Here is a 27,898-nt window from a genome sequence, read left to right as displayed (position 1 = left end):
GTGTTGAAATAAAGCACAAAACAATTGAAAAGCTCCTATAGCACACTTAGTTTTCCAAAAGAAGAAAAACAGCAACTCAAAACGAGCGTAGCACAAAACTCCACAACTGGATTTCAGAGATTCTCAGTAACCTCCTCAATAACCTTATAAAAGTATAGCCAAACTTATTCCACCGTCATCTCCTCACATCCGAAACAATCTGATACAAATTGAACGGGGTTTTCCCTACTCTACTTAGTAGTTCTTGATTAGGTACAACCTACAGGTAAAATTTAGCTCTCATCACATACTTTCACTCAAATAATACTCCTTTAAAAATGGGCCTGTTATCAGAAGTGAACCTAAAATAGAACTTTTACGTCGCATGGTGAATTGGTTCTATTACATCCATGAATACATTTCATTAATAGAAGTTAGAAGTGTTTAATAGTTACTTTTGTTATTTTAGTTAGTAGTTAGAGTAAACGGCAGAAATTGGTTGGCAACATGATGGGTAAGATGCATGTAGACTTAATATTATAACAACCTCCGTTTATTGTCAGTAAAAACTTCATAAATTGATAACACTGTATGAATATAAGTCAGAAAGTCGTGATTGATTTGTTTCAATATGTTAATTATTATGTTACCTTAACATAACATATGATTCTAAATTAGTCAATAAATTAAAGGTTAGAAACTTCGTTAATTAATAATATTACCTTTGTTTTTTTATTTTATTTTTCAAATAAAAGAAGAGGAAGACCATCTAAAGAATGCCAAGCAAGAAAGGAAAGAAAAAGAAACCGGATAGTCATGTAGATGACTATCTAGAAGAAGGAGACGTTGTAATGGAAGTGTTGACATTAAAAAAATTAAGAAAATTTTGTAAAAAATTACAGAAAACGTCAGAACTTTTGGAAAAAGAAAATATTGGATTCCAAGTGGAGAAAGAGAAATTATTGGCATACTGGAAGATTTTGGATAAACAGGTTATTTTATTTGTATTTTCGTTTTTATTAGTTATCATTTCTAGTGATTAAATTCTACTTTTAATATTATCAAATTCAATTTGTCAATTAAATTGTAATCACAGAGTAAATAAAGAGTTTATGTGGGGGTTCATTCACAAGTTTAATGAAGGTGATGCAATTGATAATTTTATATTTACGAACGGTATATTGGTGGTTAACGATTTTAGTACAGCCAGTTTAGTATAATTTAATCATGTACTTAAAAAAAGTTGAGTGCTTTGTTAACACTTGCATATCTATTGGGCTCACCTCAAGATGTACACTCTAGAGCATGTAAGTGACTCTAGCAATCCCTATTCGTCAAAGGTGGCCACGCTAAGTAAATTTGTTCCAAGTCGAAAACAAGCCACAAACCCTCCCTCTCAGTATTTGGTTACTCTTGTCTTAAAAGAAGACCACCTTCGCTTCCATTAAAGGCTGTTCCTTTTTGGTGCCTACTTCAGCTAGTCGGACGGTCTTGGCGTTATCTTCGCAGGTATCCACCGAAGAACAACATTTCAACCTAAGGTTACTAAATCGCTAAGATTTGCCCTACATTAAAAAAAAAAAAAAAAAAAAATAGTGAGTCACCGCCTGTAGTCAATGTTGAGGTAATAATAGCAACTTGCGAGAATCAACGAGAAAAGTGCATCATGCTATGTATGCCTCTCTCGCAATTACTCAAGGGCCAAGGGTATACTGGTGATTTTTCCCTCAAAATTCGAAGTAAATCTGCCAATGAGCAGGATTTCGTGTAAACTGTGACTGAAAACACCAACGCTATAAATTCATAGTGAGGAGTTACGCTTTTAGAGCTCCTTTATCAACTGTAGCGCCCCACTGTATCTTGGTACCGGTTTCGGGAAAGCTTCCATTAGCCTACTTCCAGCTAAAAGTAAAACAGGTGTCTCAAAATAAACTTTTGGCCAATAAGTAGATACGCAATAAGTAATAGCGCCCAAACATTTTTTACAACTTATTATCACTGCTGCTAGTGAATATTCCCTCAACTCTGTTTAAAACATGTTTTTTAATTATTTTTTTTTGTAGTTTTGGCAAGGAGTGGATGAAAAACGGACTTTAGAGTTACTTGAAATTAATAAGGATTCCGGAGATAGATGGAAGAAAAGCGAAGTTAAAAACAAATTGAAACAAAAACTTTGTGATGTGTTTAAAAATAATTTAAATTTTCTAAAATCACGATCGATCAATCGAATGATTACCAAAAGAAAACTCGACAATCGACTTCGTGAATTATCGTATCAAATCCATAAAAGACGGAAGTATTATATTATGTGTAACTATGAGGACTTAAGAAATGAAATGTATCAACATGTTATTGCCTTTAAGGATAAGTATGTTCCATTTTTCAATAAATGTCATGTAAGTATTTATTTTGTCTGGTAAATACCATGTATTATATATATACATAAAGTCGTGCATTTGTAGGGTTTATGCGCAAAGACACACTGGATTTTCCTCCCTGTTCGTGTCCAGTCGATTTCTTATTAATCAAATAACTGGATTGAATAATTGCATGATTGAACATAACAATTTGTAGTCTTGTTTGATTGCTTGAATAGTTTTACGTTTTGTATAAATCAAGTTGGAATTCCAAGCTTTCACATTTTCTGGGTCTTATTTAATTGAAAATTTGGCCGGAAAGGCAGCTAGCATAATCATGGTAACCATTGTTCGAATCGAAAGAGATAGCATTGAAAGAGATAGGTGGTAGCATTGTAAGTTGTAAATCATAAAATCCGTTTTAGGTGTAAAGATCTAGAAAATGTAGTTTTACAAACAATAAAACATCATCTTTTTCATAAATATTTTCAAAAAGTAAAAGAAACCGTGGGTATCAGAAAGCAGAGAGATATTTTTACTATTTTTTTAATCAAGCCCAAATACAATTCCTAGTGTCTCCAAAACAGAATCTTTGTCGATGTCAAGATGTACTCCGCCCGGGTTATCCACTTTGCGCAACAAACACGATGAGTTTCCATGTTGGTTCGCAGAAAATCGTGATGATTCAAGACTAAAGCAGGCTGTTCAGTTAAACCATAAACGACTAATAGGAATCGCACTGATAGGCTGAGGCTTCTAAGTTTCCTCTTTCGCAAACAATCAGCTGCTTCGTTCAATCCAAATGGCTGGAAGTCGTCAACAATCAGGGGTTGCTCTAAAGTGTTAATGTCTCCACACCCATTACAATGTTCACTTAATTTTTAAATATTAAATGGTTATTGGTTGCTAACGATTCTGAAATCTCTTGAGAGTCTAATGTTAAGAAGAAATGGAAAATAAATATAAATGTGAAAAGACTTTCCTGACGTCATCAAAATAGATATTATATTTCCAGTTAGTTTGTTTTGAAAAAACATCGAAGTCTCAAATTGATATCTTATTTCTCAATTTTTTGTTTAGCTCTGGGCTAGTATTCTGCAGCTTATTTCATTGAAATTAATCAAGAGTCGTATTTGTTCTCTCTACACAAAACTGAATCAACTGCAAAGAGATTTAGTGGAATCATTTTGTTGGAAGTCGTTTTCAAAAATCAATAATTTTATGTGAAAACTGTCTTTTCTAATGTGACTTCCGTATCTTCTTTCGTCTTTTCTTTTAAACGACAATATTACGAGAGCTATTAATTTTTCCGATAATTATAAGCGTATTAAACGACTGCCTTGTTTCTATGAGTTGCCCTATTGTGTCAATCAGTCCACATTACTTTAATTATCACTTTATTGATTCACAATTTAATTGTAAAACAAAAAATGAATATGTCAAATAAATTTACTAAATATCTCTCCCATTGTTAAGCCAAAAATACAAATACAAATATACTTTCAGAACAAGCTTTCAATGGGAAAACAAATGGTTTTGTGGTTAGTCCAGCTGCCGTTAGATAGCACTAGACTGCAGTTTCTTGTGAATTTGCGACTTCTTATGTAGGCACTCACTAATTTATCTATTTTTTTTACTGATTTCTATTGACAATTCTAATTGTAGATTATAATAATAATATTTTAAATGTTATATAATGTTACTTATAATATTAAAGCAGGATGAATATCCGTTCAGTTTAAGTGCCCCAGCTGTTTCAGTCTTTCTCTTTCTAACCAGATTTTCGTACACATTAATCTGTGCCATTAATTAAAATCTTCTAAAACTTCGCCATTTGCTGTCAAGTACCAAATTCAGGACTTAATCCCATGTTGTAATCGTACTGTTTGCATGGGCCAGATTATTAAACACATTTAAATTTATCGTATTAAAGTAGTAGAACATAATTATAAAATCAGACTGGCGGCTCAGAGATGAACAAAATATTTTCTTTATGTTAAAGATGCAATAGATTTTTTCCTAATACTTTAAGAAGGAATTATACATTCATGTACGCTTTCCAGGTAGTTGGTATGGGAAAACTTCTGTAAGATTTCATCAGTGACAAATGAAAGATGTATTCATTTTTGTTGTTAGAACTAAAATTGATATTTCGTATCTTAGTGTCTGAATTACTTCCATTTTTCTAGCTTATTTTTGATTTTTCTTGTTTATGTGTAAGAAATGTAACGCAGTTCTTTGAACTGCAGAGAATTTAGTTCCAAAACAAATAAATATCCTCTACACTGATAGATTTAAGAGATTTCTTAATAAGAAAAGTAATTATTAAATAAATTGATTGATTGATTGATGAAGGGCTAAGAATGGTGCTTGCTGAGAAGAGAGGAAAGTAACATTCTGGGGATATCTCACTCCCTTCCCTGCCACCAAACTTCTTCGTCGATGTTCTGGGAATGGCTCCCTTTGCCTACCTTTCAACAAGCTAGAGTGATAGGGTAGTGTGAGATGGAGGATTCCCTTTAAACCTGGATAAAGGACAAGTCTTCATGCCTTCTATGTTGGCTTGCTCAAAGGAGCAAGAGATGGCCGATCGACAATAGAAACAAGAGGTAGTGATCTTATTTTGCCCTGGGGGCAACAATTTTAATGTTATTTAATTTTCATTACAGTTTTTACTTCATTTTTGCTCTCCATATGGAATACTTTACTTTTATCTTTGGTATCATCCTTAATGCTAAACTTCTCCAAATGTATGGTTCAATTATTTTTTTTTTTTTGTAAATTAAACTATTTTCGTTTTTACCTTCAGACTTGCATAGATCGACTTCAACACCATTACTTTTATGAAAGACATTGCTTATTAGATAATACCAGAGAATTATTCACGAGGAAAGCAGAGCGTATGTTGAAGCGCAAAGAGCGAACCACAAGAAGGGCAATGTCTGAATTAGTTAAAGATACGAAACTAATCACTTTTCAATGTTCTCATACTACAAGGAAAACCCCAACTAATGTAAAATATTACGAATACAAAGTGCGCAAGATCAGTAGAAGTTTTTTGTAAGTTTAAATTCAAATTTTTGGTAGTAAAAATAGTGTTTAAACAAAATATCTCAGAAATAGATTATTGTACACGTTATTTGTACATGTAATTAGGAGAGGTTATGTGCTCTCTCTTACTCCTTGCTGCTCTTCGCGTATTAACTCTCCTCGACCTTCTCTACGTTCATCTGCGGTGTTTCAGAATCTTCAACTAAGTAGCTTCCTGCTTCAGACGTGTTGGTAGGTTGGCGCTTACTAGTCTATAATTCTAGACTTAAGGATATTACGATTGCAGCACTTCAAAATGATCGCAATCTATACCTGCTGTACTCAAACTTACTCATCTGTATTAAAGTTCCACCCTCCAATTTGCTCCATAAAATTATCCTCTGAAGATGGTGTCTGCCGCAATCTTCTCGCGATATAACAAACACTTAGATACAAGCTATAAATTATTTTCTTCTGACCCACCATTCATTTCTCCATTTATTTAAGAGATTTGAGATGGTTATTTAAAATGTGAGACAAATTACTCCATCTGAACTTTACCCTTTGCCATGATGATCCTTGTATGCAGGATTTCTTGCCCGTAATCTCATGGTTCGATCTCTTTCCCTTCTCATTTCTTCGGATTCCAAAAGCTTATTGGTTTTTCTCTCTCCACATGGTAGTATCGTATGTACCAATTAATGTACGAGTTAAATTATTAAAATAGTGAAAATTTCATTATTTAATTTAATTTTTTTTTTATTATTATTATCTTATATAGTTTATTCAAGATATTCACAACTTTTGTTTTTTCTCTTCTTTTGTCTTTCATTTCTTTATTAATTTTTTTAAAGATGTTCGAAATTTTGTTTCTCATTTTTGTATTTTATCATTTAATATTTTTTGTTTTAAATATATTTCCCTGCAAGTTAGTCTTTTAATTATTGTTTTCTTTTTAAACTAAAGTAAAAACAAAGAGAATATGAATTATTTTATTTGTATATATCTTATTAACAACCATTTAAATGTCATACTGGATGTAGGCCGTAGATTTTTATCATTTATTGTTATTATTTTTTTATGTATTTACATATCTCGTTTAAAAAATACAGTATTTCTATTATAACTGATCCACTTGTTTCAGCTTATTAAATAGAAAGCGAAAAGCATTAAAGAAAAAATTTATATCGTACCAGGCAGACAGGTTCGAGAAGCAGATAGAACGAAACAGGATGCTGAATATTATTAGAAATGAAAAGAAAATAGAAAAATTGGCCAAAAAAGCGGAAGCGGAATATGCTATGGCGCTCGGCCAACAAGTGGAGGCTATAGCATCTTATGCAGAAGGTGATACTAACTTTCGCAAGGAGAAGCAATTTGTGAATGAAGTGAGGAAGTTATCAATGGATGAAGCAGACCAGATAATTATAAATCATATGGCTAAAAAGATGTTGTCTTTTATAAAGTTAAAAATTATTAAAAAAAAAATTAGAATCGACCATTATATTCTGAAATTTATTCTGAAGGTATTTATTTATTTATTATTAATTTATTTTAAAATTGTTTTTTCCCCCTAACTTATTTAAAAAATGCCACTAATTTTCACCAAAAAGAGGAGTGCAAGCTAATTTCTTGAGTATCTTTAGCGTTATATTCGTGACTTACGGCAGGAAAACTTTACATTCCAAATTTCACACAATCACTAAGGATGCTCTGGCTCCAGTGGCTGCCCCTAGGCTCACATCTAACAGATGTAAATAAAGTTAGAGGATCTCATCCACTGTCGCCATAACCCTATTAATTGAGCTTTGCCTCTGCTGTCATTTCTTGATTTGTGCTGCAACCTAGTAACTTCGAAACCCTATTTGGTTTATCGTAACCTTCAGCTTTCCCACTTTTGTTGTGTATGTTCTTTAGAAGATATGCTAATGTAGTTACCTAAACGTAACCATAAAAATGGCCGAAATAGGGATAGATGCCTATTTAACTAATTCCATAGGGCTTTAGGCTGTCCATCATGGCGAATTACCCTTCCAGATTTCTATCCCCCTTTTCTATATTTTTTTTTCTCATTTCTGATAATGCTAAGCATCTTGTTTCGTTCCGTGTGCATCATTAATTTGAGTGTCTGGAGTGATCTATATTTTCTTCCTTTACCGCTTTTTGCTTTTCTTTTAATAAACAGAAACTAATGGAACGGTTATAATTATAATACTTCATTTAAAAAACAAGACATGTAAACGCATACAAAAAAAAAAAATATCAAATTTCGATTCGTATCTTTCTATAGGAAGACGATAATGTTTATGGTTTATTAAAGGATGTAGTGAATAACGGTAATTTCAACTTGGAAGATCCGCTTGAAACGTACCAAGAAAAATTTGCCGCGAAATCGACTGTCGATCTCGAGAATGTGGTTGACGATGATCCTTTTTGTTTGAATTGTGTGGAAGAGAGCGCTATCAAGATATCCGGCACCATTCCGTGCACTTCAATGCATCAGACTTGCAAGTAATAATATAATTCTATTTATTTATATTTTACTACTTTATTTACATATATATTTACATTTGTACCACTATTGTATGATAAATCCATTATAGTTGAAATATCCTTCGTGTGGGTCTTACAATCCAACATAATTTCGCCAAACATACTGTACCAGCCAGTTCTAGTGAGCGGTATCATGACAACCGCAGCATCTCTACAAGAGTTCAGCGTCTGAACAATACAAAGAGCGCGACTGCTGCCCTATCTTAAACAAGTGATTCTGTACGCAGGGGTTTCCATTTATTTTGAAAAAACTACCAACCCTGCATTATTCTAATCTTAACTACCTTTGGCCCTTTTTTTTTACAAGGCTGGAGTTATGAATAGCTTTATCAGAACACCAATCCGACTTTTTACTAAGAAATAGGGCAATGTTTTTGTTCTCCTTCTTGAGCTAACTGATTGGTCTGTTCGTTTCATCAAAGGATCGTCCAGCATCGATTGAAGCATTGGGTACGGGGTGACAAAAAGGTTTGAACCCACTTTCTTAAATTAATGCAGTAATTTTTATAACCATTACAGAGATTTCATAGCTAAACATACGAGAATTAAAAAAATCGGTTTAGAACACACACAACCTAATGAACTAATTCAGTTAATGCAGCGTAATACAGAGAACCATCGCAATTTACGTTTTAAATTAGAAAAATTGTTTGCTTTAAACAAGGAGAGGCTGGATGATATTCCCATAAATATCCAGCAATCAGCCGCGCCAAAAATATCAAACTATATTCTAGATTGGCAGGAAGCAATGTTGAGATTAATTAAAACTTATTTACGTTACCTACGAAGTTACGAGAAAGAAGAAAGTTATGAGGAAAGAGAAATTGGAGAAGAAGACGAAGAATTTGGTGAAGCAGAGGAAGAATCTTTTCCTGGCAAGGAAATTGCGGAAAAATCGTTCTTGAATAAGCTTCAGCCAACGTTTAAGTAGAAGGTGGTTAATGCAAGTGCCTATTCCTCTAAACTTTAGTGGATGCATTAAAGATTAAACTGCTATTGTACTGCAATAATCGTACAACTACAACTGCATGTAGTGAAGCTTTGTTTTGTATCCTGCAGCTTTGTTTAACAGTTATAATGTTAAATGTTTACACATGCCTAAATGTAATGATTACACAATAAAAGTTATTAGAAAATGGTGGATCTCAGTTAGTAATAGCGATAAGAGTCAATAGGAGGGTGGAAGTACCCGATCAGTTTACCGCTGATTGGGAGGTGGTATTTGATTTGGTATAAAAAATCAATAGGTTGCTAATTTAAGTTTGCTAAATTTATTAGTTTTTGCAATTTTCATTTAATTGAAACCAACCAGCAAACACAGGATTTACCTCGTCCTTATTTACTCATTAGTCGAATGATTTAGCTAAATTGTAATTTTAAATATGCAACGATTTTTTGAATGATTGGCGATTTTAATGGGAGAATTACGAATTTGCAATCAATAAATCATGAAGAAAATAGAAATAATTTGTAGAAATGTCTTGTAGAATAAAAAAAAAAGAAAAAATTTTTATGATAAGTTCAAAGGATTCAAGCGAAAGATTTTATGACCGCTCTTAGATTTTAGATTTTTAATTTTTTTTAAAAAATCATGTTTTGTAACTATAAGAAGATTGTTAAATTCGCTTAATAGTTTTTCTTAATCCACCTTTGCAAGCCTTAGGATTACTTATGCCGGATAAAATTAATTTTTTGATTGAGGCAAGCTACCAATAAAGTTTTAAAGTCAATCACTTATCCACCGTTTAAGAAGGGAGACATTAACTGTAATGGTAGTAATTAAGGAAGGGTAGTATTTAGGAATGCTAACAATTAGATAATTTGCTGTCTGTTCCTTTATCGAGGCAAAATATTAATGATAAATAACGCGAGTAATTAAGCCTTATTTTTAAGATGAGTCTATTATGTGTTTCTTTGGAAATGAATCGAGTCAGTAAAGGTTTAAATGATAAATCGTTCTGCTTTAGTTTGTAAAAGAAAAACGGATTGACGAATTCTTGAATAACTGAAATCATCGACGTTGAGCAGAGTTGTGTTTTGATCATTTTCCTTTATCCACTTTTTTTTTTTTTGAAAGATTTAGAGATTTGGATTGCAGGAGAATTAACATCAAGCACTTATCTTTAAACTTCTTGGTTTTGATGATGATTATGACTTATGCCATGGAGAATATGCTTTTAAAAGAAATGTATTTTTTTTGGATCGATCTAAGTTACGGCTTTGAGGGAATGAATAAAAAATTGACATTGTTAGTAGTTTTGGATATCTTGGTGTGGCATTAACTTCAATATTGTCTGTCAATATGCATATCTTTAAAAGGTATTCAAACTTATCTCAATTTGTAAGTCTTATACAATAAACAATCATCTAAATTAAATTCAGACTTCATCTTCGTCTTCTGCTTTTTAGGAAATAAATGTGGAATGGAAAAAGGTATGATAAATTTCAAAAGGATAAATTTATTTATTTAACTAAAAATTTTAACTGTGTGGAATAATTAAAACTGTCCGGTAGGACAGTTGTATAAGGGTTGATCGTCAAAAACTGCACGAAAAAGCGTAACGTTGAAAAACACCCAACTTTGACAATTTTTTTCTCTTTTTCTATAAAAGATAAAATTCCCAAATTTTCTTTAAAATATAGGGCAAACCCTCCTTTATAGCTGTAATTTTTTTGCAACAACCCAGATCTAATAGGTTTTGAGAAAAAAGTTGCCGAAAATGAGCAAAAACTGCAATTTCAGAAATTGTTGTTGTTCTTCTTGTTGTTGTTGTTGTTGTTGTTGTTGTTGTTGTTGTTGTTGTTGTTGTTGTTGTTACCTTTTTTGTAAACAGCGTAGCGCCTAAACGCGTGAACCGATTTTCATGAATGAGGTGTCATTCGATTCACAATTTTATGTAGATGTGCCTTTTGGGGGTCTCGACGCTGTACATCGAATAGGAGAGGAGTTAGCCCCCTTTATGTAAGGCCCCCTCCAAAATTATTATTACTAATTACTCTGTAAATCTTAGCCCGATTTTGAAATAATTTGGTAGGATGATAGAGTTAGGGCTCCTCTACGTAACATTAAAGCGGCGATCAGCTCTTACACTTGTTAAGGGAAAGTATAGCAATCGTTTCAAATTATCGACACGTGAACCGATTGTCATGAATGAAGTGTCATTCGAATCGAAATTTTGTACAGATTTGCACTTTAAAAGTCTGAACGCTGTGCCTCATAAGGAGGGGAGTTTGCCCCACCCAAGTAAGGCCCTTTCTAAAACTATTATTTTTTTTTTTTTTTTTTTTTTTTTTTTTTTTGGCGCATCAACAGCTGAGGTCATTAGCGCCCGGAGCTTTTTCCAGTGCACTGCCGGCCTCCGGACAGTGTTCTCTCGTTACAGACAACACTGTCCATCACCGGACAGTGAGCTGTAAGAAGCTCCTAGAAAGAGAAAATCTAAGGGTCAGCTGCTGGATTCGAACCCGGGACCTCCGCGTGGGAGTCCAGTATGCTAACCTCATAGCTAATCCCTTCCCTCTAAAACTATTATTACTAATATTTCTATAACGCTTAGTCCGATTTTGATAAAATTCAGCTCGAATAAGTTGTTAAAGCTCCTCTACTTGGCTGTGAAGGGCCATCAAGCTCTTGCACCTACTAAGAGGAAGTACTGCAATCGTTAAAATTATCAATGGGTGAACCTATTTACATTAATGAATTATAAATCTTTGCCTTTTAGGGAGAAGTACTGTAATCGCAGTTTATTTTTCTTACTCCTCTTAAGAGGAAGTACTGAAATCGCAGTTTAATTTTGCTTTTTACGTACAAATACCTTCCTATTTTATTCAAAACGCTTTCTCAAAAAAATTGTTATTGAGGATGGCAACTATAATCATTCTTTAAAAAGATCTCTCCAATGGTAGTTACAGTTCCGACTTAACACCTTATCAGGTTATAATGATAGAATTGCTTATTCTAAATTTTAAAAAAAATCTGTGAAACAGATAAGTAACTTTGTAAAATAGACAAAAATGAAAATCTATCCAAAAGGTACAAAAATCTCTTTAACAAAAACTTACAGTTTAAAATGTTAAGTATAAGGGTTGATTAAACGCCAAAAGGTACACAAATCAGCTAGTACCCAACATTTCATTCATGCTTAGCTGATATAATTTAAGTAATTTTGCTGCATTAACTTTTTCTTCACATTTTTTTTAGAAATTATTAGATGTCACAGACCCTTATGCTGGCTAGATCATTCATAATATTATTTTGTTATAATTATGATAAAATGTATATTATATCTTCGTTTTTAAATAGGTACTTTATTTTAACTCCATTTCAAATTATTCTTTGGATTTATCTTTAATATGCCCTTTATTTTTAGTAGTCACATATACATTCATGTTAAAGTAGAGAAAAACAAAGTTAGAGTCGGCTACTGTTTAAATTTGAATCACGGATTTAACAGAATATTTCAGTCTTGAATTCGTCTTACCGAAATATTCGTGAGGACAAATAACACACAGTTAATAACAAGTAGATTATTCAACAATTATTCATTTCTCAATAAATTGTAATTTAATTTAGTCTCCCTAATTTTACTTATAGTAAAATACTGGAATAATTAGCTGCCATAAAAATATGCATATCTTATTTATTTTATATTACATATATTCAACATTGTGAGAAGAACAGCTACATTGAGAATGTAATTGAAGAAAACTATATTATTTGCGATAAAGCCAGGTAATTATTACCTATTATTATAAACGTTTGACTACTACATAAAATAACAATTACTTTAATCGAAGAATGAACTTAAACCGACGATTTAAAAAAATAAATAAAATAAAATAAACAAAATCATTGATGTATGTTGATATAAGCATTTTTTAAAAAAAGGTTTTGAATTTTTTAGCCTCATAATTTTTTTTTATTTTTTATAACGTTTTTCTTTTTCACCTGTAATTAATAGTTTGATTATTATAAATAACTAGATATTACAGTCAATCTACAGTGCTACTTGAACAAATATTTTGTAGATGAAAATGGCCAGCATAAGGGTCTGTGACATCTAATAATTTCTAAAAAAAATGTGAAGAAAAAGTTAATGCAGCAAAATTACTTAAATTATATCAGCTAAGCATGAATGAAATGTTGGGTACTAGCTGATTTGTGTACCTTTTGGCGTTTAATCAACCCTTATACTTAACATTTTAAACTGTAAGTTTTTGTTAAAGAGATAGTTATATGTACTAGGTAAGTACATAACTTTCATTGAAATACTTTAGCAAAAGAAATAATAAAAAAGTATTCTTCTTGGTTTAAGGAACTAAAAACTTTAATTCAATTATCATTTAAATTGATCACCATTCTGTAATTATAATAGTCACCATCACCATTAAATCTCAAGGATAAAGTAGAGAAACTTGTTAATAGCAATAAATAATGATAATTGTTAATTATTGTACATATTAACTATTAGATCAAGTCTTATAGACAATCGTTGCATAATCTACTTAGGGTCAACAACTAGACAAAATGCGAGGTGAGCTACATTCATTTAAGTACAGCCCTGTGTGATTGTGACTGAAAATTAGAATACTATGTCCTTTTCACTTGTAACTCACGTTTTTTTTTTTTTTTCTACAATTTAAAAAAAAAAATTTAGAAGTAAGTGGGAAATTAAAGACAGATGATGACTTAGTGAACAATTAAATGGACAAAGCTGGTCTTTTTTTTTTTTGCAAATTCATTTGGTTCTGCAGGTACAAATTAATCAATGGATTAAATTGTAGTGGCTTTCGCCATACAGCCAGCCTCGTCTAGGTGCTTATCACTAGAATATCACTCACTCCCCATTCTTGCTTACAAATACATACATTCGCTTCACACATTCATCCCTCTACTATATCCAACTATTTACATACAAACTTACAACTAATGGATGAATCAGTACTCTATATTCCTGCCATCCTTATAGCTTAACCGAAATTGAAATCACGTAATCCTTCTCTAATCATTTTCTACCATTCATTCTAATCGGCTATAACTTCTATATTCATATTTCTTTGATAGCTCTGCTACAGATTTAAGCACATAGATGTTGGTGAACATTGTAGTTGATATTTATCCTAATCCACAGTTGGGACTTAAAAGAACTTCTTTTTTAATCTTTTTCTCGAATTGTAAATTGTGCATTGCACTCTAGGACTTAAAACTGCTTATTATATTAAATAAATTTTAATTTATAATATATTTAACTGGTTACTCCCTAGCTGGGATAATAAGTTGAGCCAATCACTAAGTAATAAATGTAAGTAAGCCTAGATTTTCTCTTACTAGGAGCGTTTATCGCCAACTGTGATGTCATTAGTGAGAAAAATTGAAATTGCAATGATTCCAAGCTCATATGGACTACATAAAACACTTGTGTTTTTCATATTTCCTGACGACCTCATTACTTAGTTTTATTATTTAGTAATAACAGTGCTCTGCGATCTTAAAAGAACTATTATGGGCAGGCGAGCGCTATAGTACTTCCTTTAGACTGGAGTTATCAAAAACAATCTGAGAAGGTTTTAGGGAAGTCCTTTATCCTCCTTCAACAGCAAATAACTTCGTAGGTACCTAAATCTTCATGGGCGATGGACATCTCAGTCGGACAGGTGGTATATTGTTGTTTTTTATTCGATGGACTTAATACTTTCCAAATTCCATCATAGTCTTACATTTCAATGTTTTTGCAGTTCGGAGAAGGATTTTTTTTGGCATTATTTCTATTAAATACTTTTTTATTTTATAGAATTAATTTACTATTCACTTCTCACAAACTTATTAAGTTAGATGTAAGTCACATTCACAAGTTAATACTCGACTTGATTAAACATAGATTTTACAAAATTTCATGCTTCACTTTTCCACAGTTTGACTTATCTAGGTAGACTAAGTTTAATTAGGTAACAATTTCAATTTTCATCCAACAGACCTTCATGGTCGATCTCTTTTCTTTTCTTGCATTCCTGGTTATTTGATTGTTTTGACTTCGTTGCTTTCGTCGTTTTCCCTTCTTCGTAGATACTTTTTTGATAATAATAGATATCTCTATTATTCCCAAATGCCTTCTTGAGTATTATCCTTTCCCTATTGCCCTTCTCAATTTAAAACAAAGAACAAACTCAAGAAAATCTTAGTTTCCATCGTTCTAGTCAAGTTGTCCGCAGTCTCTTAAAGATTTATTATGTCCTTGATCGCATTTCTTTGCACTTTTCTTCCAATTATTTCCCTCTCCCTTCTTACAATAGTCTGAAGTTTTTAATTTTCTCCCTGCATAAAGAACCATCTTGAATATGAAAGTGGGAGGAAATGCGTTTAATTTTTGGGGAGCAAAAATTGATCTCTACCTCCACGAGGTGCTCCCTGGGCAACTACTCTCAGTAGTAGGCTAACAGAGACAGTACCCAGGAGTTTTATGCCTTCCTTTTAGATACCAACTTCCTTTTCAGTAGGGAGTATTGCACGTGCATAGATAATGTTTAAGCCCCATTTTTTCGCTATTTTCTTAAAAGAAGTTTCGAAAATTTGCTTTTCGTTAGCACGTGACCTAATTTTAAATATGAGCGTGAGCAAATCGTAAGGAACAGTAGCTCCAGTTTCGAATACCCTATTAGCAGTTAGTAAGCTAATATCCTATGACATCCAGAACCCTTGTCCTTGAAGAAAACCAGAGTAGCCGTTTCTTCGCGACCTTTCGTATCCTTGCTTTTGTCCAAGTTTCTCTTAATTGTCTCACATAGTACTTACAATGGTTTCTGATATTTGTATCTACTTGAGTTTTACTCGCATGCTTTTTACTTTGGTGACTAGAAACACTGGACTTAATATTAAATTAACTTGGTATCTTTTATGTCATAATATAACAATACAGTCATTGAATTGGAACATGCAAGATCCCTTAATAACTCACTTTTTATTCTTGCAGTCTTATGGTTTTTATTCTAGTGCTTTCTTTTCGAATTTAGATCTGCATTATTATTATTATTTCTGATTTATCTTTTAATGCTTTATTATTGCTATGAATGAGTTATCTAATTACATAACGCTTTCGGCTCTTTCTTCCTATAAAATTACAAAATTTGTTTGTTCATCAGAAAGTAGTCGTCAAGAAGGCCAAAGATTGAAGCGACCGACTTTCAAGGTGAAGAAATTTGACAGATTTTTGTTTCCTTTAAAATTTGCAAAAGATAGATATTTTAAATTTATTGTTAGTATATAACTAAGTGGTTGTAGCTATTTGATTGTATTTATTACACTAGACGACCGTGAATTATACTCATTCGACACTTATTATTATATTTAAAATATGAAGGCCTTGATGTGGAATTTAAAATTATTATAGAAGGTGTTAGTATTGTTTAAACGTTTAATCAATAGCTGTGTTTCCTCTCATATCTTAATACAAACCCTTACAGCAAGATAGTTGATTTATTGCAACAAAAATTATCATATTATAATGGCATTGCCAGACAAAGGATTTGACAATTAATTAATTTTTTAAGACGCTATTAATACTTGCAATAATCTGATAAGTTTTGCTGAGAAATTATTATCCTTTTAACTGAAAAGAAGAATTACCTAGAAATACTCGTGCTTAAATCTGAAAAAAATGACTTCTATTTCCTCATAGAAGTAGGGATCCTTGAACAACAGAAAGGAAATCTATAGAAACACATTTAATCCCATTCTCAAACATTCTCTAGCCAATTCTGAACACACACAAAAAAGTGCAACAATAAGCTACTGACCGTGGAGATGCATTTCCTGAGAAAAATATAAGGTAAAATAATACAAGATAGGGATTTGAAACAGCCATGAGATGTATGTCCAAGGCAGGTGTATCTTTAATAGTAGAGAATGCTTTAATGAGGTTTTTAAAGAATTCGGAAGAGGCAATACAGGACAAAGGTTAATAAGATAATCAGACCCGAATAAGGGCGAGTAGACCAGGTTATATATTGAGAAATAGAAGTGAAAGCCTTTCAGAAAGGTTGTGAGTCAACTGAAAAAAACTGTCTACTTGAAGCGAATAAGACCAACGTTCCGAGATTTTTGCAAAATAAATTGCTTCCGTTTCTATTTCTCGGAGAATGTACGCCAGTCTTGCATTATTGGCTGGTTCTTAAATTTCTTTAGGTCTTAGTTGAGCTCACAAAGATTGACAGCAAAGTCTGCTTTTTGTACGAAAATAATCTACTGTTTAGAAAACCTTGGTAAACTGTATACTGTCAGTTACGTTCTTTGTTTTCACATCAAGAATCAATTAAGTTCTTTTTTCCTAATTAAGAAAAAGGAACTGTTTTAAGATTCTTTACCATCATTAACAAAAGGCAAACGTTTTCCAATTATAAACTTTACGAATTGGTTAATTGTCGTGGAGCCCTGTGTTGATAATTAAATTATACAATGTTTACTGTCACCTGCGTTACATTTATAATGAGTTCCATTCAAAATATTAATTATAGAGTAAAACACTCGTAGTAATACCATTCCATTTGTTCATCCATCGCCTGCCCTCAACTACACCCTCCCTCCAACTTTGGTAAATAAGTCAAGTAGATTTCATGAATGGAATTCAATATTCATTCATTTCATAATTCAAATACCACGTTATGTATTTTAATTTTGTTTTAGACGTTGTATTTTAACTCAATATCATAATTATGGGTAGTCGTATTTAATTTAATACATTATCGCATGCTCTGATGCTGGCATAATTTGTAGTTATGGCAGGTGACTTGATTTCATTTTAGATCTTTTTGTACACCCGTCCTGAGTTGTTTTAATTCATTTTCCAATTATTTCGCAAGGGAAGTTTAATTTGAAAATGACTTTTGCATATTTACACAAGAGCAGGTTTTGATCAGTACCTACCAAACAGCTAGTATTTCTCACCTTAATTACAATAAAAACTTTCTCCAACTTAAAATTCGAAACTTTTGTTTTTGGTGTCGAGTGCAGGGGGCAAGACCATTCTCTACCTCTACCTCCTCCAGATTGATGTATCTGAGTAATTTTAGAATCTGGAGGGTTCTGAAATGGAAGCAACCTCCTCCAACATTTGGTAATAGCCACTGCCCAGGCAATCAGATATTTGAATGACAATTCTTTAGCAAGTCTACTGGAGATTGACAATGTCTTGTGAGGAACCTCGTTCATTTATATTTATAAACTTGTTGGTAAAAACACTTTCTTATTGACAAGAACTATAGCATATAAGGATTCTCGTGGGTTCGAATCTAGCTGCCAGCCGTTAGATTTTCTCTTCCTAGTTGCTCTTCGTCTGATAACGAGAGAACACTTTCTATAAGCTGAAATTACACTGAAAAAAATTCCGACCTCACATATTGACGCTCCTTACTTATATAAAAAAACAGAAGTTTTTATTGAAAATGTCACAACAATATGGTGCTAGCAAAATATCCTTTGTATAGTTAAATAACTATACATACAAATATTATTTACACTTTGTACAATTTAAATAATTAATTTTATATAAATAATTTAATTTCCTTGCTAGATTCTGTTCCAATCTTTTTTAATAATATCGGCACCATTTTCTGCGATCATAATGACTGGTGCGTTAGTATTTGCTGATGAGATCACGGGCATGATGGAAGCGTCAATAACACGAAGTCCTTTAATACCGTGTACCCTAAGACGAGGATCCACGACGGCCGTACGATCACCTGCAGGTCCCATTTTCGCCGTACCACATTGGTGATAATTTGTAACTGTTAAATGTTTAGCATGACATTCCCAGTAAGCGTCTGTATTGCGCCCATGACGAGCACACTGGGGAATTGGTTTATCGTACAATTTTGGATTGAATTCAGCAAAGGCTCGTGTATTGCTTATATTTTTAGTAAATTCCACACCTTTTACTAACACCTTAACATCGTCCGGATGATTAAAGAAACCAATATCGATTCTGGGTTTAGCTAGCGGGTCTGTACTCCTCAAACTTATCCTTCCTCTACTTTTCGGATGCATGACCGTCATAAACATTAAATATGAATAGACTTTTTTGCCGTTCATATTATAAACTTTATTGTATATTTCGTCCGAAATGCCGAAATTAGCATTCACGAACGGCAGGCTCAATGGTGATGAAGTGCAGAATTGTATCTCAAGATTTGGAAATGATTTCGTACCAGGTGGCTTGAAGACATCAACAAAACTGACACCCTCTAGGCCTCCAGTTATTGTCAGCAAACCTTTTCTATGGTGTATATAATCATCAATTACTTTAGCATCTGTCACAATCTCTTCATAAGCGGAAACAGGTTTATCCACCGTATAAATTACGTAACCAATAACCGGATGATCCATAAGATTGTAACCTACTGGTAAATCTTTAACTACTTTGATGCCTAACGATTGTAAATGATCTCTGGGGCCGATACCGCTTAACATTAACAACTGTGGCGAGTTAATAGCGCCAGCTGAGAGGATCACCTCCTTTGAAGCTCTAACCGTAAATCTTCTGTTATTCTTTATATACTCTACACCGACTGCTCGGTCTTTTTCCATAATTATTTTGGTTACCATTGCGTATTTGACCACATTCAAATTTTTTCGCTTTCTAATTGGATGTAGAAATGCTTGAGATGTGCTCATACGAGATCCATTCTTTATGGTTGACTGAAACAAAGTAGAAATACGAGTTAATAACTACCATTAAAGGTTTATGCGAAAGTGTTTTATTGTTTACGGGCCATTCTTCTCCGCATTAACATCTAAAGGGGTATATTCTTAAGAATTAAATGTGTAATTTAACAAACATTTCTAGCAAAGATTAGTAATTAGGAATTTGCAAACAGTAGGAAAAGGATTTGAAACGGTTATGAAAAACAGGCTAGGGGAAACAAAAGTAAAAAAACTCATCATTTTATAACGGCATTTACTTTTGAAATAGTTACTCATCATTGGGGAGAGGCAAATAGGAACTCATGTTCCAACAAGAGTTTCAAAAAATTCATAAACAGACCCAAACTAAGGTCACTCACTAAAATGTCTTCTGTGAATTACTGTTCATTATTTTTGGAGACTAATTCATTATTTCAAAAGGATGAAAAAATAAATAATGCCAATTTCAGTCATGATATTCGTCTTCTGTGAATTCATTGCCAAAAGAGACCATAAATAGAGCCGAATTCTGATTAGTTTTAAACATTGATATTAATCATTGAAGCGCGAATCTAAATATTACTTTAACATTATTAATCGGACGGAATTCAGAGCTAACAAATCCTCGGCAGCTATAGGATGGTGGAAAGAAAATGGGTGACGCATTAGAAATTAATTTCAATTATGCAAATAAATAAATAAATATATTCTTAATTACCTGGACGAATGAAAATCCAGAAATATCTCCAGAATTATAATCCGAAATTTTATATCCAAGTTCGACTCCAGCTTTGACAAAAGCATGCACCAAAGGACTCTTGTATGGCGCCGTACCCACACTTAGATATCCACCTTTGCCATGTTTCTCTGGCTGTACCCAATTGTCCTTGATTAGTAGATCTTCGGATTTCAAAAAGTATGGATATACATCTTTCCATGCCCATCCTTTGTTGCCCATTGCTGCCCAACCGTCATAGTCACGAGCATCACCACGAGCATAGACCATGAAGTTTAGAACGCTGGATCCGCCCATTACTTTGCCTCTCGGCAGTGGACATCTTCCGCCTTTTAAGCCTGTAAAGTAATAAACATTTTCATTAAAATTGAATTTACAAATTTAATTAAATTGAATGGGATTCGCTTGCATTAAAAAAAAGTTATCATTCCAATAAGAGGAAACGAAGATTGAGGAATGAAGTGGAACTAAATATAGAGGTTCTTCTTTCTTTCTGCTCCAGGAAATGTCATTCTTCTCAGGTAGAGTATTGTAGTAAAAAAAAGACCAATCTTTTTTTGTAATCAGAAGATCTTAAACATCAATTTTTTTAATGAAAACTTACATCAAAAATAAAATTTGCAAGTTTTGCAATCATTTCTCTTACAAAAGTAAAACTTTAAAACATACGTAAGAGAAATATCTTCTAAAAACCAGTGAAGTAGCTTCCAGTAAGTTTTCTAGGCAATGAAAAAGGTTTCATTTGAACTTAGTTAGACGTTTTCATCTAAATTGCTTGGAAAAGTTAATTTTAGTTGGGTTCTGGATGAGATGTAACGACTCGTTTTCTTCAACTTTAACCATTCCATTGCATAGTTAAGCAAATTAAAATGTATAATATTAACGTCCACTACAATTTTAGTACAAATTTCAAGATTTTAATAAAATTTAATTACGTAACTTGAGAGAAAGATGTGGTTATTGCTCTCGACAGATTTATCCTCATAAAATTATTTTATTATTATTTATTTTTTAATCGAAAAGTTAAATATCTCATGGCCGTCAGGTCTAACAATTTAAAATATCACAATTACCTATTAAATGTGAACACCCTTAGTGCTACAGAACCCGTAGTTCCAAGGCCTGTCGGTCGGTGATCTATTTGCGAAATTAATCGTACGATTAGACCGTTTTAATGAATGTATTAATTAATATCTCTGTATGTCTAAACATAACTAGTCTATAGAATATTTTGTTATTTCTCATTAATATGTACATTACATACAGTTGTTACTTCGCATGCTTTTAAAATGCAGGTCATACAAATTAAGCCGTCCTGTCATTTCAGTGTTTTCCTTGTTTTCAGTGTGTTAGTTGGAAAAAAAAAAAATTGCCTCTACTTCAGGGATCTTGAGATCCTTACGGACATTTCAACTTCAGATTAGGTAGTATAGATTTAGTTTGTTTTCTGCGACTCTTTGTGTTCAGCGAACCAAAAAGGCAAACTGTAGTTTGAAGTCACGTAACCTCACTTCAGTCAATGTACTGCCACAATGAGGGCTTAGCTTTGTGAGCAATGATGGTCTTTGATAGAGCAGGGCCAAGCTACTCCTCATTGTCAATCAAAAAAAAGGTCATCAAGTATAATTGAGCCGTTCACGGCACAAATCGTATAACTCCACTTTTAGAAATATCTTAAATTTAAATGTCAAAGCATTTGGTTCAGACATAACTTATTTTATATTTTTTGTAATAAATTCCCCAAATAATAAAGATTAATACCATTAAACGACAAAAGTGTTTTGACCATTGAGTAATAAATAATTTATTTCAGAAGCCATTTTGATTAAATCCGTTGCTCTAATGTAAATCGTTGCAATAATTCAACTCAAATTCAGAAGCAGCCTCTAAATGATTACGGTAAATTTGACATTTCTCCACTTTTTTTTTGTTTTATGTAGTCAAGTTGAGCACTGAACGGCTCATATAGAAATATACATATGTATTAAAATTTTATGGATTTAGTCATTAAAACTACTCTAATTACATGCTAATGTTTCGAAAAGTTCATTGCCTTCTTCAGTGGCATGAGTTAATTGTGGGTTGCCTAATTTTAGTTTGCTTGTACACAATAACATCCTAAAGAAGGCAATAAATTTATCAGATTCTAATACATACCAATATTTGTTGGAACTTGACTTTGGTTTCAAAATTTCTTTTGAACAGACAAACTCGTTCTCGTTTTCTTATTTCAATTTATTGATTTTTTTTAATATATTTTTAATAATGCGTTTTAATGAAGCTGTAAATGAATAGTGATTCGTAATCAATTATCTATTATATCTTTAATAAATAATCAATTATTATAATTGATATTTTCCTTGATACCCACTATAAATAACTCACAAGACAGGAAAAGAGAAAAACAATTCTAAACAGGATGAATGGTGCATAGTGATTAACTTGATTGGTAAAAAAACAAAGAGATTTCTTCTGGTGACAACCAGACATCCTTCAGCTGGCGTGGTTCTATTTCCATCTACGTCATCTTCTCTGTATTTAATAAAAGTATAATAATCATAATTCCATGACGCAATCTGTACATTTATTAATCGAGGCAAACCATATATACATACTATATAAGTATATATACAGGGTGTCCCAAGCTATATGGATAACGACTTTTTCTCGGAAACTAAGATAGCTAGAAAAAAACTAAAAAATACGTGTTCCCTTAGTTTTTTGTTAGGAATCCAAATTTAATTTGTAAATTTTTTTCGGTGCTTCCAGAAGCGAGATACAGGCACCAACTTCATTTTTTCAAATGGGGAGGTGGGGTTTTTATTTCAGAAATTGATTCCTCTATTTTTTTAAAGAAACTTTTACTCGAAAGGTTTTTTTCTGTGAGCGATATTTTAGAAGTTATGAATGAAAACATGATTCTTATAAGAAATGTCAAAATGATAATATTATAACGGTTTTTTGATTGAATAAGAAGAAAAGTACTATTTTATCATAAATTTTACTCCTCATTAATATTACAGATCATGCTCGAAATGGCCTCCACCATTAGAGATGCATAGACATGCACTTTCCTGCCCCTTACTGCCAAAGAAATAGATTCAGCTTTAACCGACTTACAGGCATCTATTATTCTCTGCTTTAGTTCATCTACAGATGCAATTCCGGCTTGATTCTGACACACCTAGATTTAGAAATGCTTTTAGGTAAGCAGAAATAAGGAAAGAAAGAAAAAAGTTATGAATAATCACCTTGTTTTTCAGGTATCCCCAAAGGAAATAGTCCATAGGTGTCAAGTCCTGTGAGAGAGGTGGCTACTGAATAGCCCCCGTGTCGATATAACATGCCCATCAAATTGCCTATCGAGATATCTCTTTACATGCCTCATGGTATTATATCGACATGGGGGACGATTCAGTGGCCATCTCGTTCACCGGATTTGACACCTACGGACTATTTCCTTTGGGGATACCTGAAAAACAAGGTAATTATTCATAACTTTTTTCTTTCTTTCCTTATTTCTGCTTATCTAAAAGCATTTCTAAATCTAGGTATCAGAATCAAGCAGGGATTGCATCTGTAGATGAACTAATGCAGAGAATAATAGATGCCTGTAACTCGGTTAAAGCCGAATGTACTTCTTTGGCAGTAAGGGGCAATTGGCAGGAAAGTGCATGTCTATGCATCTCTAATGGTGGAGGCCATTTCGAGCAAGATCTGCAATATTAATGAGGAGTAAAATTTATAATAAAATAGTACTTTTCTTCTTATTCAATCAAAAAACCGTTATAATATTATCATTTTGAAATTTCTTATAAGAATCATGTTTTCATTCATAACTTCTAAAATATCGCTCACAGAAAAAAACCGTTCCAGTAAATTTTTCTTTAAAAAAATAGAGGAATCTACTTCTGAAATAAAAACCGCACCTTCCTATTTGAAAAAATGAAGTTGGTGCCTGTATCTCGCTTCTGGAAGCACCGAAAAAAATTTACGAAGTAAATTTGGATTCCTAACAACAAACTAAGGGAACACGTATTTTTTAGTTTTTTTCTAGCTATCTTAGTTTCCGAGAAAAAGTCGTTATCCATATAGCTTGGGACACCCTGTATAGTAGAACTTTATCCATCCTTAAAATGATAATAGCAGAAAACTTGCTTTTCCGTTTACATAACCACGTTTATGAACGTCATTCTATTTTTGGATTGCCGGAAGAGCATTAATAGCTTTTTAATTTTTGTACAATAATTACCACAATCAATGTACAATGATTTTTACCATTTTTATTTCTAAAATTACTCCCAAGAAAATTGACTTAGTAGCAGGCTCTCCGAGAGAAAAATATAACCTCATGTTCCTCTATAAAACAGTTTACCGTACTACCCATCTTTGTAATCATAAGAAAACAGAAAAGTATTTAGGTCAAATTCTACGTTTGTCTATTGACTGATCTAACTTTCTTACGTCCTCAAATCAATGTGGACTTACGTACAAGAGATATGGGTACAAACTTACGGCCTGTAGACATTCCAGTTAAAAGTTATTGTACTGTCAGTTGATGCTCTACGACTCAGACCTTACAACCTCAATATCTCTTCGTACAACAACAACTAGCTAAGACAAGTTCCTTACCGTTCTCTATTCCAGAGTATTTTACTTGAAAAAGTTAAACATTTTTCTTAACAAATAACTAATTTAAAATTTTAAAAAGCTAAATCTTACCCATGCAAGCGTGTTTACTTGGTTCGCTGTAGTACCTCCAATTGGCTGAAGTGAATTGTAACATTGGAGCCAACATTGGTATGTTCATCATCATTATTTCCGGACCTCCGGCTTCAATCAGTAAAATGTTCCAGTCATTAATCTGTTAAGAGAGAAACCATATTATTAGTGATTTTTTTTTTTTATTTTGTTATTTACAATCTGTGTACAGTATACAATAAGTAAATATGATGATGAACTGGTGCGGGAGGAGAGAAGCTACCCAGCGGTAGCATTCTCTTCAGGAGAGAGGAGAATGTGAGGAGGGGGTACGAGGAGGAGAGAGTAGAGTAATAATTTAGGTCTTCAGCCTACAAGGAAGATGCGGGGCCACTGGCGATTCAGTTGGCAAGTAGGATTGTTAGGGATGTCAGAAGAAGTGAGAGACAGTATAAGAGGATTAGAGCTAGTCGAGAGAGTAGTATGGAATTTTTGGTATTTAGTCTTAGCGAGTTGGTCTATGAAGGGAATGTTGAGGTTAGTTACCGTAGAAAGGAGCGTCAGCTATCTGTCGGCAGTAGTTTTGACTGAAATGTTTGTACAGTCCGTATGTTTGTAGGTTTGGCTGAACCCCACAGCTCTAGTCCGTAAGTCCACATAGGTTTGAGGATAATGTTGTATATTAAGCGTTAATTAGGTTTGAGTTCAATGGGTAATTTAGAGCGTCGTCCAAGTAGTCTGTAAAGAAGTTACGCACGTTTTGTCATTGCTTGTCTTTTAAGTCTAGTGTGTGGGTTCCACGTGAGTCGTTTGTCTATGTAGAGCCCAAGGTAGCGCACCAGATCTGTACAAGGAAGAGGATTGCTGTTGAAATTAGTGATTTTAAATAATTACACTTTAAAAATATCAATCTTAAAGAAATATTTATCAAAACTACTACGAGAAATGAACTAGCCACTATTTTCAAAGTTCTTGGCTTGTCCTTGCGGTTATCCCAGCCTAACACTAACAATACTCTCACAATAAACATGCCTGCAGGTAGTTTGTACGTTTCCTTGGGGCTAATTTACTCACAGGCCGGCAACCTTCTATCTATCTATCCATCTATTTTTTCCCTCACACTATTTCGCAGACATATACCATTTTATAGACATACGCTTACATTTCAATCAAGACAGCCATAATAAGATTGTAGAGGATTTGGCTTTGAGTAACCATTCTACTTCCAGTCTACAATCTATTCGCTAATTAAGTTCTTGCAATACGATCAAAAACAAAACATCTTTGATAGCAATGCTATTCTCTGTGGGCAAGGCCGACGCCTTTCACCTTGTCTTAGTATTAGTGAAAGGACAATTTTTAGTTTAAAAGGAAGAAAAATCAAAATTTTCAATCAAGCAATTGCAAAAAATAAATAGAAATTGAAACAAGATTATAACTCTTGCGAGAGAGTTTTTTTGCCCCGTCCGAGTATCTTAAAGGGGCACCAGATCTTCAGTCATTGGTACCTGGTGCGGTGCTTTAAGAATAAACTCAGTAAATTCATGCAATTTAAGAGAAAAATCTAAAATTTATGTCTCTCAGAACTTCTAAAAAGAGTGTTCTAGAGTAGAGGATATTTTTATAAATAAAACTTATCAAGAATTTGTGCTTTAAAAAAGACCAATTGAATAATAATTTCAGTTCTACTTTGCGAGAAAACTAAATTTCAAACAATTTTAATCGATCCTCTTTCGAATGGAACTAAGTGTGTGTATGGCGCTAATGTCCTCAGAAGTAGATGCGCCTTAAAATATAAATAAAGACGATTTAAAACATGAATCACATAACCAGTACTACGTACATTTTATTTTTGACCATGCCATCTATAGTCTGACATCTATTTGTATTATTCTACCTAGCTTTATTATAATGCAAGTCAAGTTATTTCTAAAAAAAAAAGAATATTTTCATTTAGTTCGTATAATTTTAAGGAAACAACATAAATCCTTGATTTGGACCTTGTCTGATAGTTTTTTGCTCTTTTTAATTTCCTACAGAAATTATTCTATCTTGGTTAAAAAACAAACTATCTAATACCCTCCAATAGCTGTTACCTAACCAGAACAGGCACTTAAAAAAAAAAAAAAACCCCTCCTGAAAGCCAATGCATCCACTCTCAAGAATGCTTCCAAGCAAAGAGAATATTCCAACCAAAATTTTTTCCTCTCTAAGATCCACAGAACATGGTTGGGGACAACCATTACCTGTTATAGTTTACTGCCCTCGAATAAGGATATACCCTCTTACAAGTACAGTTAGATAGTCAAAAAAAGAGACAAGGCTTGAATGTCATGGCCGTCAATCTGTTATTTCCGGTGCTTTTTAATGAAAATATTTTTGTTAATTATCTATTTTTTTTTAAAAATTAAGGCACACCTTAATCATCAAGAAAACGCACCACAGAGTGCCGAGAGAGAGATTCAGATGTTTTCTTGCCATTATTTTTAATGAGTTTGATTCATCAAAAATAATTAAAAATAATAACTGATTTTGATTGTTGCAGTATAATTTACTTTCCTGTCTCTGACGTATTGAAGCAAAGAAAGGGTAAACGTTTGATTATATTTCAGCCAGTAAAAAACGATTATGAAGGCATAGAAACTTCTTACTTCACTAATTAAATAAGATTTTATGAACAAAAACATCTATTGCATATCTTAACAGAAATAATTAAATTCATATTCAACGAGTAAAGTGCAATAACGTGGTTACTAATATCCTTTTATTCTATATGAAGTTCCTTCTGTTTTATTATTTAATTTTTATCTTATGCATTAGAAATACGTGCCCTGCGTTTTAATTAATTTAATTTTAAACTCAAAAGCATTC

The 27,898-nt window shown here is 32.8% G+C and overlaps 2 protein-coding genes across 11 annotated transcripts in view; one reads left to right on the top strand and one right to left on the bottom strand.

Annotated features, from left to right (window-relative positions):
* Nucleotides 1–9: 9 nt before the first annotated feature.
* Nucleotides 10–27,895, top strand: LOC141446971 (uncharacterized). 8 transcript variants are annotated; one of them, XM_074114023.1, is made up of 7 exons: nucleotides 10–493; nucleotides 738–971; nucleotides 2,043–2,375; nucleotides 5,146–5,396; nucleotides 6,511–6,892; nucleotides 7,657–7,877; nucleotides 8,439–8,850. In XM_074114023.1, the coding sequence occupies exons 2-7, from the start codon at nucleotides 756–758 to the stop codon at nucleotides 8,848–8,850; spliced, it is 1,815 nt and encodes a 604-aa protein (XP_073970124.1). In that variant the 5' UTR covers nucleotides 10–493; nucleotides 738–755. The 8 variants fall into 8 exon arrangements, 7 of the variants coding, with proteins under 7 accessions (XP_073970124.1, XP_073970129.1, XP_073970126.1 ...); XR_012454039.1 differs by lacking the exons at nucleotides 10–493; nucleotides 8,439–8,850 and adding exons at nucleotides 22,140–22,225; nucleotides 27,573–27,706 and having other exon boundaries at nucleotides 641–971; XM_074114028.1 differs by lacking the exons at nucleotides 10–493; nucleotides 8,439–8,850 and adding exons at nucleotides 10,132–10,238; nucleotides 10,329–10,417 and having other exon boundaries at nucleotides 641–971.
* LOC141446970 (glucose dehydrogenase [FAD, quinone]-like) overlaps nucleotides 6,511–27,898 on the bottom strand; it is a 52,393-nt gene continuing 31,005 nt past the window's right edge. For all 3 annotated transcript variants that reach the window (XM_074114019.1, XM_074114020.1, XM_074114021.1), the window contains 3 exons: nucleotides 25,049–25,190; nucleotides 20,309–20,664; nucleotides 6,511–19,605 (listed from right to left, as the gene is read on the bottom strand). In XM_074114019.1, the coding sequence (XP_073970120.1) occupies nucleotides 18,478–19,605; nucleotides 20,309–20,664; nucleotides 25,049–25,190 (1,626 nt within the window). In that variant the 3' untranslated portion in view covers nucleotides 6,511–18,477. The remainder of the gene's footprint in view (nucleotides 19,606–20,308; nucleotides 20,665–25,048; nucleotides 25,191–27,898) is intronic.

The sequence above is a fragment of the Rhodnius prolixus genome, unplaced genomic scaffold, assembly GCF_049639745.1.
Source record: "Rhodnius prolixus isolate KJV_2025 unplaced genomic scaffold, Rpr scaffold_7, whole genome shotgun sequence".
NCBI classification, from domain to species: domain Eukaryota; kingdom Metazoa; phylum Arthropoda; class Insecta; order Hemiptera; family Reduviidae; genus Rhodnius; species Rhodnius prolixus.
Note: the sequence above shows the minus strand (reverse complement) of the source record. Positions and strands in the feature narration are given on the sequence as shown.